General features: G+C 44.6%; 1 protein-coding gene across 2 annotated transcripts in view; it reads right to left on the reverse strand.

Moving 5' to 3' along the window:
• Positions 1–13,339, reverse strand: part of PHF12 (PHD finger protein 12) — a 418,108-nt gene that overhangs the window by 86,582 nt on the left and 318,187 nt on the right. For both annotated transcript variants that reach the window (XM_085649156.1, XM_085649157.1), the window contains exon 8: positions 6,735–6,893. In XM_085649156.1, coding sequence (XP_085505282.1) covers positions 6,735–6,893 — 159 coding nt within the window. The remainder of the gene's footprint in view (positions 1–6,734; positions 6,894–13,339) is intronic.

Genomic DNA, 13,339 nt, shown 5'->3' on the forward strand with positions numbered 1-13,339 from the left:
ATTTTACCACGTCACCCTTCCATTATGAAACCCTGGTGCCCCTTGGTACCAGGGTTTCAGTCATAGTACCATTGTCAGAGCAATTAATCTATTCGTTACTTTTTTCCTCTTGAGGTGGCGTATATTCCCAGCAAAGCGGTTAAAGGTGTATATATGCTCTGTTCTCATCATCCTGTACTAACTGCACTGTCTTACTCCAATAATCCAGCTGTTTAGGGCAATACTACAATGCACACTGGGCATGCAGCCTGCACATTTAGGTAGTACTCATCTTCCCAACGGTCATATACGCTTTATGCACATAATAAACAAGCATTGGCATAGCCAATAGGTCTCGCCTTTGGGACCTTATAAGTGTTTAGCCATGCAACACTTGATGTTGTTGCCCCAAGGATACTGTGCTGGATAACTAAACACTTATAAGGTCCCAAAGGCGAGACCTATTTGCTATGCCAATGCTTGTTTAAAGATGTTGTACAGCAACGCGGGCTGTTGTACAACATGGCTTAAAATAAATAAAAGTAAAGCGCTATGGCATCATCAATGCTGGACGCCATAGCATTATGTTTTTATTTATTTTGAGCCATGTTGCAGCACGGGCTGCTGTGGAACATTTTTTAAAAAACTGAGAAAGTCACTGAGTCTCGCATAGGCGAAATCTATTGGCTTTGTCAATGCTTGTTTTTAGTTTTACTATTTTGTAAAGTCAGTGAAAACAAATATCACTTATGTTTCAGGAGCATTCAAAGGGGTCTTTGTCAGGACCCTTCTTTTAGCTGCCCCCGGCATAGATTTGAGAGGAAGCCCAATAATCCGGATTGGCTCAATGAATTGCATTGCATGGATCAGACAGATGCACGTTGAATTAATCTGACATATGCTAAGGGACCAAAGAAGTTCATATGTGCATGTCGACCATGAGGAGAGTGCAGTGAAACAGGCCACCATTCTTGATGGTAAATGCCATATTAATACCTTTTGAATGAACCCTCTTTTCAGTTACATGATGGGGCCAGTGTTGGACTGCCACAGAAAATAGGCACAGGCACCCTAATGACACTGAAGCAACTCCCCTTTTCAATATAAATACAGATAAAGTCCCTAAGAATATCAGTAAAGCTCATTTTTGTACATTTGTCTTCCCACGCAGCATGCTGCTGCAAACACGGGTCCCGAGGCAAAATAGCAAATAAAATGGGATTTGGTAAAACATTTTCAACTGAAGTAACCAAAGAGAAATATATTCATAAATGAATCAAAGACAAAACCATCAGTATGAGCGGACACTGAAAAAAACAGTTGAGCTGGAAAAAACTAAACAGAAACTGGTGGCAATATATTCAGCGAGACAAGAAAAAGAGCATATCAGTTTTCTTCGGTTTCAGGTTGAAATACAGAAGATGCCAAGCAGGACACAACCAAAGACAATCAAGCCGACATGTTATTATGGAAAGAAGCAGATAATTAGGAAAAAAACATATTTGTGAATCGCCTTCATAAATATGAGCTTTGCTTCTAAATAAAGAAATAAGAATGAAAGTAGAATATTTAGAGTGAAAACGTAAAATTTAGATGACAGCGCCAAAGTAACGTAAGGCCATTTATAAGACAAGAGGGCACATACAAAATAAGAAGTAAATAAATGCAACATTTTTCTATAGATAACGAAGGAAGAAATGCCAAGAACAATGGTCGACAATGTGAAAGGATTAGGGTAAATCAAGTAGAATCAAAATAGATGAGATTTTATAATGCGAAGCATCGTATAAAAATTACAAACGGACAGAATAGCATTTTTGGTGAAATCTCCAGTTCCAGGGGAATATTATCATGTTGCATTGCATGCAATATTTCTAATCATTGTATTTGAGCCACCATAATTACAAACGAGCATTGCAGGGGTGCACGCGCGCCGGCAAACACGCGAGTAGCGCGCGCGCAGCATCGCCAAAAGTGAAAGCAATGCAATCACGCTCCAGTTGGCGCCTCGGATGCTGAAAGTTGGCAGCTGTGCACGTTCGCGTGAACGCAGGATTTAGGCCAGCGCTGGTAGCACTTTCTAATACCGTATACTAAATGTCTCGCCTGAGACAGCGCATGCGCTAGCTCAGGAGAGACCTAAAAAGGAAAAACTTGAAACAAGCATTCTTTGATATTTTAGGGGCCTGCTGAATGCAATACTGGCAGTACTGCCTTATTAGTGGAGGCAAAGATCTGTGAGGTACTGTAAGAGGACTAAAAAAAGAATTATAGAGGGGAAAGATGTGAAAGAAGAGTGTGAATATACTGTGTATTTGTGCACACACGGTGTTGAATTTTTCAAGTGAAGAATTGAGTTAACTCTTGTTTTGCTTCATGAGCACACAATATGGAGACTACATGGCAGCCAGCAGTGTAAGCTCCCCAGTCACAAACATTAGGTATGCAACAGGGGTATGCAGCAAGAGGAGCAGCACAAGGCCCTAACACACATACAAGAAAACCACAGCAAGAGTACATGGGTAGCTACTTTAAAGAACAAATATAACTCAAGCATCACAGGTGCAAGCTTCTCTCTCGCACTAAACAGGTTCAGAGAAGGCTTGTGCCTGTTTGGGGGAAGTGCTGCCTGCCCTCCTGCCTGCTGCTGGAGCTGTGCTGCTGACCGCAGCCCCTTGGCACCTACAGCATCAAAGAGAGGTCCAATGTCTGCAGGCCCAGGAGTTATGAATTTGAAACTCAGGAATTATGAGGATTCTTTAGGATATTTTTTTTTTTTTAGGTGTTAGAGCTTTACTTATACAGCTGTTGCTATGTGAGTCAGTGTTATTTGGTGCAGCCTAACTACCTCCTAAGAAATTCCCCTCAAATCGGGCAAATACTTGCCAACGTCTTTTAAAAGGTTTTGAATTTATGAGCACCAGTCATACCCTTTTTGCAACTCCTCACATTTTTCAGTCACCAGTGAGATTGCAATATTTGCCTTGATGATTTTTGGGTAACTGTCAAAGAAGGTGCCATTTCAACAAAGAATAGAAACATAGCCCAGTCACTTTAAATAGAATGATCTGATAAGTTAGTGACAACACTTCCTGTTAGGTCATTGCACTTTGCTTAAGCTAATTAGCCCCTTCACTTTTTTTAATGGACCTGTGCTCTGCCCAGAACGGTCAAGATGGAGGAAGAGTATTTAGTACTCTCATTGCCTTGTTGGTGTGTATCTGTTGGTATGTTTAAATAGAAAATATGAAACCGTTCTTTCTACTTGCTTTTGGACTGCGGCCACGGCCTGTTACAGGTGCTCACGAACATCTGGGGGCTTTCGCTTATGGTTTATTTGAATGTATATGGCGTTGCTTTGCTGGCCCCCGGGCTTTGTAGCAGCCGGTCTCTGTGGTTCTAGGCCCTTGTTTGTATCCTTTTAATGTGTAATAAAGGTTTCTTAAAAAAAAAAAAAAAAAAAAAGATGGAGGAAGAGAGTATTGCTTAGCCAATAGGATTGCAAAAATAAAATTCAGAGATCTGCAACCTAAAACATGTAAATGGTAAATTAAGAAGGAAAGTTTTTGCATCAACAAGGTGGAGCAAAGGAGCTGCAATACTTCAATTCCTTCTACGAGAGAGGTAGAGAAGGTAGTAGGAATAAAATGGTAATTAAAAATTACTGTGACTTTTCCCTCTTTGATGTCCTTTCATTCAAAGTGGATAATACTATACAATCTGGGATTGAAACCTCAAGATCCAGGGCTGACATCTCATTCAGCCAAGTTTCAGTGATAAATATTAAGTGCAAGTGGTAGGACATTATTTTTTTTTTTTTTTTTTTTTTTTTAAACACCTTTATTGCGCCATCAAGGTGTACACAGCTATTCAGCCAACAACCCGGGGGCAGGCAGCTCATATTGATATCATCGCGTCAAGGCGCAGATCAATGCCGTGCACTGTTAGAGGAGACTGATAGAGCGTTCAGCAGCGCAAACCAAACAAACAAGAACCCTGCCAATAAACATCATTAACGGGAATCATACAGCTCGCCAGTCGGCACCAGACAGTAGATAAAATGTTACCGGCGTCGTCACATCAGTACAGTGAGAGGGACCATAGAACACTAACCCTCGTCCAGGGGCCAATGAGTCCGCCGGGTACATCTGCGGCAATGAAACGGGGGAACCCTGCAAGGAAGCACCAATCACCAACAAGGGCGTGCGAGGTAGGACATTATTAAGTAAAATAGTTCCACCTCATGAGTCAGGAGTACATTAATAATTGATAAGACTAAATCTTCTGATCTCATTTTTAGAGGGACTGTTGAGAAAGGTTACTTAGGAGAAAGGTCAGAATGATTAGTGAAAGATCAAAATGGTCTTCTATTAACTTTATTAATTTGCCAACGTGCTGACTATCGACAAAGCTGATGCATGGAGGTGCTACTAGATAAGATATGTTGAAGAATAATCATCAAAAGAATGATTTCTGGTGGGGAGGGGAAGCATTTTCTCCTACCGCTGTGACAGGTGCCGATGGGCTTGCTGTAAGAATGCCAACAGGGCGCCAAGTGAGAATATTCATAGCATTCGTCCTTAAGCAAGGATCAGACGTGGGGCACGTTCGTTCCCCCAAGACACCAGTCTAGAACAAAAGCGAGGGGTCTCTCCGCAAACACAGTGAGAAGTAAGCATGGTCTGAGCAGAAAGAGCAAAGGAAACATATCAAATAAATACGCTGAAAAGTACAAGTTAGAAACCGTGAACAAATGGGAGTAGGAAATAGTGAGTATGCAGGGGCCTTCTTATAACCCTTTTCAACCTCCCAATAGGACAACTGCTTTCCATACAGCTCTAGAAGCTCACATATCCTGCAAACCATTACGCTATTCAACTTCTTAGACTTCAATTTCCTCACATCAAAATCAAATCAAGTGAAACTAAAAGACTTACCACCACAAACCCTTCAGGGGGAGCAGGCACTTAAGAAAACCCATCAGGGAAAACGGACAAAACTTTACAGCATTACTAAATGGGAGGCGCAGCTGTGGAATGTTAGACCAAACAGCTGTGGAATGTTAGACCAAACATGTGTTCATCGTCCGAGGAAACTTTATAGGTTTGAAAGATATCACTACTGTGAGACTTTAAAAGAAACTGACGATTGATTGTACGGTCAGCTTGTATGACTCATTAGCCATACGAAGTAAGATTAGATAAGCAGCAGAAAGGAGCAATCTATAAACATGCACAGGAACAGAAATAAACATGCGCCAAACAGTAACACAAAGGAGCCCTCGGGTACAATGTTGGAAAGCTAGTCACCTTTGCTGCATTGCTCTGGTGGAAAGAGCATGCTGTTGTGGAAGGACAAACACTTCTGATGTTGTAAAATTTGGAGTTTTAAGGCCAACAACAAAATAATATTGCCATTAGTGACTTTCTTGCATGGAGGATTAAATTCCATGTGACAAACAGATGCTCGTGGAGAGTAAGGGTATTGTCCTTTCTAGGGGACACGGAGCTCTTGAGGCATCTAGCTTGTTCAATGTTAAGGCTGAAATTGTTAAGACAATTTCATGATTTAAATCAAACACCATCACTAAATTTGGAATACAAGAAGGAATCATTTGATAGAGGACCTTGTTCTTGTGGAAGATAAAATAAGTCTCCTCAATCGATCAACCCTAAAGGTCATCGATTCTTCTGACAGACATGAAGGCTTCAAAACAGGTAGCCTTGTCCTCAAATGGCAAATCAAACCCAGATTCAAGTACTAGTGAGGGGCAGAATAGTCAACACATAGAAGATTGAGAAAAGGACACTTCACAGCCTAATTTGCCAAGAAAATCACATTGGAGGGCAAATTCAAGTAAGCTGTAGTTACTTAAAATCTTTACAGGAAAGCCTTAGGTTGTCAAATAAAGCCTCGGAAAGGTTCATGAGGTATTTGTGGAATTTAACATCCATTAGAACTTTTCTGAGCAAACGAATCTGCCGCAAAAGCACTGAAACTTCCAGGTGGGAAACTCACAGTCATGAACCTGTTGGAACAAAATAAATGTTGAAGCCTTATGGCACAGGCACCCAAACAGAGTATGTATTTCTAAGATGCCTCAGAGGATAGGTCACATCGCATTCATTGCACTTAACCAATGCAAACCAACACTGTACAACAAACAAATCTTCAATGAGCAAAGCACTTCTTTGCTTTCCATCTCTAGACTGATGGCATGATTTATCCATCACTTAAGAAAGCTACCTCTATGTTGGCTCTCCCTCAACTACATCAGCCATTATTTTTGCACGAGAGAACTTAGGAGAGGAAACCGCCTTGGAATTACATTTTCCTAGCCCAGTGAGTGCCTCTGTTACAGCCAGGTGAAACTTATGCCTTACTCATAACCCATGTATTCATTCAAAGGAACTTCAGAGACCAAACCACTCAAATAAGAGCTGCCCTATAAACATATGAAAATAGGTTCCGCAAGCTTAAGATGGGGCAAACTCTCAGTCTCAGTATTACGTGATAACGGTCTACTTCTACCACAAACAAAATGGTAGCCAGACAGCTTTTCCCACCAGTGATCCATGGAGTGATAATCAACAGATATCCATTCTGCCTGGACACCAAAAATCCAATGTGGATAAAAGCTACCATCTGAAAGGTCTCTGGATTGTGAATAGGCATCGCTCCCTTACCATCCACCATCTCAATAGTGGACCATATCTACAGTGGCAGATTGCATGGTTTCATTTTTTGACACTTACCTCCTGTTGCTCTGTTTGGTTGCTTAAGTGCTCAGAGTTGAAAAGGTGCTTCTGCGATTCATCTGTGTGCCCATTACAGACTAGTTCCCCATCACGGATTCCAGCAGGGGCAAGTAACTGAGGTGGAGAACGATACTGGGATTTTATGGCCTCTGGAACCTGAGGAACAATTGATAAAAATTTAGCAAAGAAAAAAAGTAACAATACAGTTTCAACACTGTTGTATTTATGGGTTATTTTGTAACTCCTGTATAACTGTAAACAGCCACTTGAAAGTGTGTGTAGAGTGAGGGAGAGTGGAGGGGTAATGTAAGTGAAAGGTGAGGTGACAGATGGGAAGCAAAGGTCATACATTTAATTGAACAAATAAGGGTTGGAATTTTTTTTAAATGTGAGAAAGCATCTTAAAGTGTGCTGCAGAGGTGGAGATCTAGGACCTTGTAGCCAAGAAACAAAATCTCCAACTTCCAACCCATCTCTTTAGAGAAACGTGATGCTTCAAAACCCCTAGTGTATAACTCGTTTGAGTTAATTGATCATAAATGTGAGATGTATAGGACCGCTATTGTGAATGATTCTGTGAGAGATGCAGACAGATTTCAAATTTTAAAAAGAGCTGCTAAGGGCAGTCAATAAAAGGCAGACAGGACTTCTCTAACCACCTTTGGCACACTACAGTGTTGAATACTTTTTGACAGTACCCGTTAGTGACCAGACAGATGTTTCCATTTTTATGTGGTACTACATAAAACGTGGTAAAACAAGGTTTTAGAGCAAGAATTGATTATTTTACTTCCAAGTTCCTCTTGAACTAATCCCCATAAAGATGTCCTATTGTCTAATGGGCGAAAAACGCTGACTGACCAAACTTTTAATTGCTTCAAGAACAAGATGACATTCCAAAGCAACAAGATGCTTAGAGACTGAAAATAATCTTTTGGGGTTTACAATATTAACTTTAACTTGTTGATAGTGAGTATAGCTCATTATTGGCTTATATCGTCACCTCAGTCTTTACCCTTTTGGTATAGTTGTATGTGAGGATCCCTAGCAGCTGGATTGTAAGCAGACCATAAGCTTTAATGCAAACATCAAAACAGACTTAGGTGTGTCCGCACAATCTCCGTGCATGGAGGTGACAGTTTGGATGAAGAACTTTGTTTGGTTAGTACAGCAGGTCCTCCGAAAGTGGCATGCATAACAGAGGGCAAATGCACAGAGTCAGCAGTTCAGAGAACCAGACTCGCTGAGCAGGATGAGATGAGCTCAGTCCTTACTGATCATCAGAACTCGAGGAAGCAGCAGTAGTGCTGTAGATACACATGATTTGCATACTCCTACCACCTAGTGTTGGGCTCGGACATCACAAGTTATTTTTCTTCAAAGCAGCTTCGAGCCACAGGATGTTGTGACACCTCCCTTAGTATTCCAAAACAAATGGGCACATACTCCACTCAGACTGTTCTTTGCTCAGCGGGTGCAACGTGAAAATGGAGTGCTGAGAGTACTAAGTATGTATCCTGCAATTTGTACTGAAGTAAATAGAATATGTTACTTACCCTTTAAGCATCTGTTCATGGCATGTAGTGCTGTAGATTCACATGCTTTGCATACTTCTGCCATCTAGTGCTGGGTCTGGATGTGTGCAACTTGTTTTCTTCTAAGAAGTCTTTAGTTACTGTGAGAAAGTGCCCACTTTCTTGCATGGTATGCCCCCACTTTTTGCTGAATTGCTAATGTACTTTGACTGAGTGTGTCCTGGGCTCCTGCCAATCAGGTACCCAGGGCCTGCGTTCCTTCCCTAAAACTGCATTGAAGCCTAAACCCAATTGGCATCTCTGTCCACATGTCAACCCCTGGTAAATTGTACCATAGTTACCCAGGGCCCCTAAGGGCTGCAGCACTTATTGTTCCACCCTTAGAGGCCCTGTACCCTGACACACACACTGCCTTTGCAGGCTGAGTGTCTGGGTGCAGCAAAAAACAAAGACGACATGGCACACATCCCTGTGTGCCATGCCCACAAACCACTGCCCTGGCATACATCAGTCACCCCTCTAGTTGGGTGCCCTAGGCCAGTGGTGAGGGCACAGGTGCATGAGCCCTGTATCCCTACAGTGCCCAGGTCCATTCCTGGGCCCTGTAAGTGCAGTGCTGCCATTAAGAGTATATGGTGCTGGGAGTTACGAACTCCACAGCACCATAATAGCTGCACTGACTGGGAAGTTTGGTATCAAACTTCTCAGCACATTAAACCCACACGGATGCCAGTATGGGATTTAATGTAAAATGCACAACAGAGGGCATCTTAGAGAATCCCCCTGAAACTCGACCAACTCTCAGTGACCTGAGTGGCTGCGCAAGCTGCCACCACCAGACATGTTTCTGGACCCCTGGGTCGAGAGCTTGCTGCTCTCGGGGGGCCTGAAACAATGCACATCCTGTGACTAGGTTCGAAGCCTCCGCCCCAGGATGGGGAGGGTTCACGAAGGAGAAGCTTCAAAGGCATGCCGCCTTTGTGAGCGTCTCCAGACCACTTGCTGTACTCAGCAACTGGTCCCCACTGGTTCTACCCCCCCACTTTGGGCGGGAGACCCGGCGGGAAAAACGAAGAGAGGTGTGCCCACCTCCACCCCTAAGGTGGGGGAGGTGAGGTGAAGCACAAACTCGAGTCGCCGCCATCTTGAGTATGGGGGGACCAAGCCAACCAGGGACAGGCTCCTGCCCCCCTCCCACTGGAGAGTGGCAGAATAGGAGGTGTACCCACCCCATGGAAGGGACCCATTGGTCCCTGCCCTTTACCTACCTGTAACGCCCCTAAATTTAGTATTTAGGGGCACCCTGAACCTTCCTTCCTCAGATCCAGCAACCACAAGAAAAGAAGGACGAGAAGCCGTGCAGAGCTAACAAGAGGACGACGCCCACTGACTCGGCCCCAGCCCTACAGGCCTGTCTCCCCTCGAACCTGCTCTTGCAATGCCCCGGCGTGTCCAGCGGCCAGCAACCCAAAAACCCCGGAGGACTTGCCTGCATTCACTCTCCAAGCTGTTTCTCCCGTGAACACCGGACGTATGAACTGCAGCTTCTGGTGCCAGCCAGAAACCGCGAATCCAGCACACACTGCACCCGCCGAGCCCGGCCTGTGTTTGAGTGAACAAACACCATGAGGAGGTCCCCCCGGTGATCCTGACCCATGATCCGGCGACCCCTGACCTACCTCAAGCCTCCAGACAACACCTGCAGCCTCAATCCAGGAGACCCCTCCTCCCCCCCCACCCACCGCGACCAGAGCTGGTAAGAAAATCCGACATCTAAAGGCAGCCCTGCACCCGACGCCCCACAGCCTTGTGTGCCCAACCCAGTGGTGCCTAACCATCCCTCTACATCCCAACTTACCACTCGAAGTGGTGGTCACTCCTGGAAGATCTTCGTCCCCGAGCCTGCAGCGTTTCTTTGTCCCGGAGAATCTCCATTGAATTCAACAGGGCACCCGACCTCAAAACCGCACCCGGCTGCCCTAGCGCCGCTGAGGGTGTCCCTTTGGTGCTAACTTGGTCCCCAACGTGCCCTAAGCTTTGCTCGCACAACCCTGTGGCCTGCTTGCCAGCAGCCACCAACCGGAGTCCCCTTATCCCCCATAGGATAACATTGGGCCTCAACACTCTGTACACGGCCACCCGAGTGCCGCTGAAGGCGCAACAGTGCATCTCTGACCCTGGGAGACCCCCCCCCCCCCCCCCCCCCCGAGTCTAACCCCAGAACCCTAATTCAAAAGACCGATTACTTACCTTGAAACCAATAACATATTTTTCCTCATAGGATAATATTGACACTTTTTCTCTCAAAAAGATTAACCAAAACGCATTTACTCAACTGTTTTCAGGAAATGTCCCAGTGCTGAATCCAGGATCCAGCACAGAGTAAGAAAAAGTAACGATAACTTAACTTACCTGCTAAGTGAATTTCCTCCCATAGGATAACATTGGTGATTCTATGTGAAAAAGTTTCTAAGTGTCAACTTTTGAAATAAAATAATATTTCTTAAAAATCATACCTTTAACCAAAACGCATTTACTCACCTGTTTTCAGGAAATGTCCCAGGGCTAAATCTAGGATCCAGTCCTGTGGTTAGAAAAGTAATCTGAAAGGAATATGCTACTTACCAGTATGCATCTGTTCTTGGCATGTAGAGCTGCAGAGTCACACACTGAGGATAAGATCGCCATCTGGTGTTGGGCTCGGATGATTGCAGGTTGTTGTTGTCTTCGGAAGAAGCCTTTGATCACGAGGTTGGTGACTCCTCCCCTGGACAACAGTGCGCATGGGCATCCACTCCATCGTCAGATTGTTTTTTCGCCATGATGGGAAAAGATGGAGTGTATAGGAATGAAAGAAAGGTTGTCCATGTGTAATGTCTAAGTAAGACAGATGCTGGAACAGATACAGGTCCCGGGGAGGCGGGCGGGCGTGTGTGACTCTGCAGCTCTACATGCCAAGAACAGATGCATACTGGTAAGTAGCATATTCCGTTCGAGGCATATGAGCTGCAGATCACACACTGAGGATAGATTATACAGCAGTGCTTCCCCTTAGCGGTGGTCGCCTGTATCTGTTGCAGCAGTTTGAAATAAAAGTTTTAGGACAGCCTGGCCCACTGAGGCCTGTTGTTTGGCCTGCACGTCAACACAGTAGTGTTTAGTGAAGGTATGCGTGGTAGACCACGTGGCTGCCTTGCAAATGTCTTCTAAGGGAATGTTACCTAAGAAGGCCATAGAAGCCCCTATTTTACGCGTGGAGTGCGCCCTAGGGGGAACTGTAAGTGTACGTTTAGCCTTTTGGTAGCATATTTGGATGCATTTAACTATCCACCGGGCTATACCGGATTTGGAGATGGGATTGCCTTTATGTGGTGGTGCGAAAGCAACAAAGAGTTGTTTTGTCTTTCGAAAAGGCTTTGTCCTGTCGATGTAATAAAGCAAGGCTCTTTTGACATCTAAGGTATGTAGGGCCCTTTCAGCTACGGAGTCTGGGTTTGGGAAAAAGACTGGTAGCTCTACTGATTGGTTAAGGTGGAAAGGGGAAATCACTTTTGGAAGAAATTTAGGGTTTGTCCTAAGAACCACTTTGTTACGGTGTAGTTGTAAGAAAGGTTCCTCTAGTGTAAGGGCTTGTATTTCACTTACTCTGCGTAGGGAAGTGATTGCGATAAGGAAAGCTACCTTCCATGTTAGGAATTGTAATTCACATTTGTGCATAGGTTCAAATGGGGGACCCATAAGTCTTGTTAGAACCACATTGAGATTCCACACTGGGGCAGGTGGCAATCTTGGGGGAAGAATTCTTTTGAGACCTTCCATAAACGCTTTGCTGGCTGGTACCTTAAAAAGGGACAGGTGTTGCCTATTTTGCAAGTAGGCTGCCAGGTGTAAGCGTATAGAGGAATACACTAGATTGCATCTTTGCAAGTGTAGGAGATAGCAAATGATGTTTTGTATGGAAGCATCCAATGGATGTATGTCATTATTAGCGCAGTAGATGGCAAATCGTTTCCATTTTGCGGCATAACATGCTCTAGTAGTAGGTCGTCTAGCTTCCTTTATGATATTCACACAGTCTGGAGGGAGATTGAGGTATCCGAACTCTAAGACCTCAGGAGCCAGATCGCTAGGTTAAGTGTTTGAGGATCTGGGTGTCTGATTTCTCCATGGTTCTGGGTTAATAGATCCGGGGAGAGGCGTAGCCTTTGATGTGGAACTAAAGATAGTTCCAGAAGTGTGGTGAACCACGGTTGACGTGCCCAAGTGGGAGCTACTAGTATTAGCGTTAGCGACTGTTGTTTCAGTTTGCGTACCACAAATGGAACTAGTGGGAGAGGCGGAAAAGCGTACGCAAATCTGCCTGACCAGTTCATCCATAGGGCATTGCCCTTCGACTGTGGGTGTGGAAACCTGGCGGCGAAGGTTGGGCATTTTGTGTTTTCGGGAGTGGCGAACAGGTCTATGTCTGGTTGTCCCCATTTTTGGAAGAAGGGGAGTAGAACCTTGGGGTGTAATTCCCATTCGTGGATCTGCTGCGTGTGGCGACTTAGGAGGTCGGCCACTTGATTGTGGATCCCTGGGAGATGTTCTGCTAACAGGTAGATGTTTTGGGGAATTGCCCATCTCCAGATTTGCTGTGCCAGTTGGGACAGTTGGAGAGAATGTGTCCCTCCCTGTTTCTGTATATAATACATCGTCGTCATGTTGTCTGTGCGTATGAGGACAGTTTTGTTCTTTAGGTGTACCTGAAAGGATTTTAGTGCTAGGAACACTGCTAAGAGTTCCAGGTGGTTGATGTGGAGCAGTTTCTGTTGACTGGTCCATCTGCCCTGAGTGGTATGGTGAAGGAGGTGGGCTCCCCACCCTGTGAGAGATGCGTCGGTAGTTAGCATAACTTGTGGAAGAGGCTCTAAGAACGGCCGCCCTTTGGACAGGTTGATGGTGTTCCACCATTTCAGTGAGCGAAGTGAGCGACTGTCCACCAACACCAGATCGGTAAGTTGTCCGTGAGCTTGGTTCCACTGTTGTGCTAGACATTCCTGTAAGGGACGCATTTGAAGTCGTGCG

The sequence above is a fragment of the Triturus cristatus genome, chromosome 3_2 (genome assembly GCF_964204655.1).
Source record: "Triturus cristatus chromosome 3_2, aTriCri1.1, whole genome shotgun sequence".
Classification (NCBI taxonomy): Eukaryota; Metazoa; Chordata; class Amphibia; order Caudata; family Salamandridae; genus Triturus; species Triturus cristatus.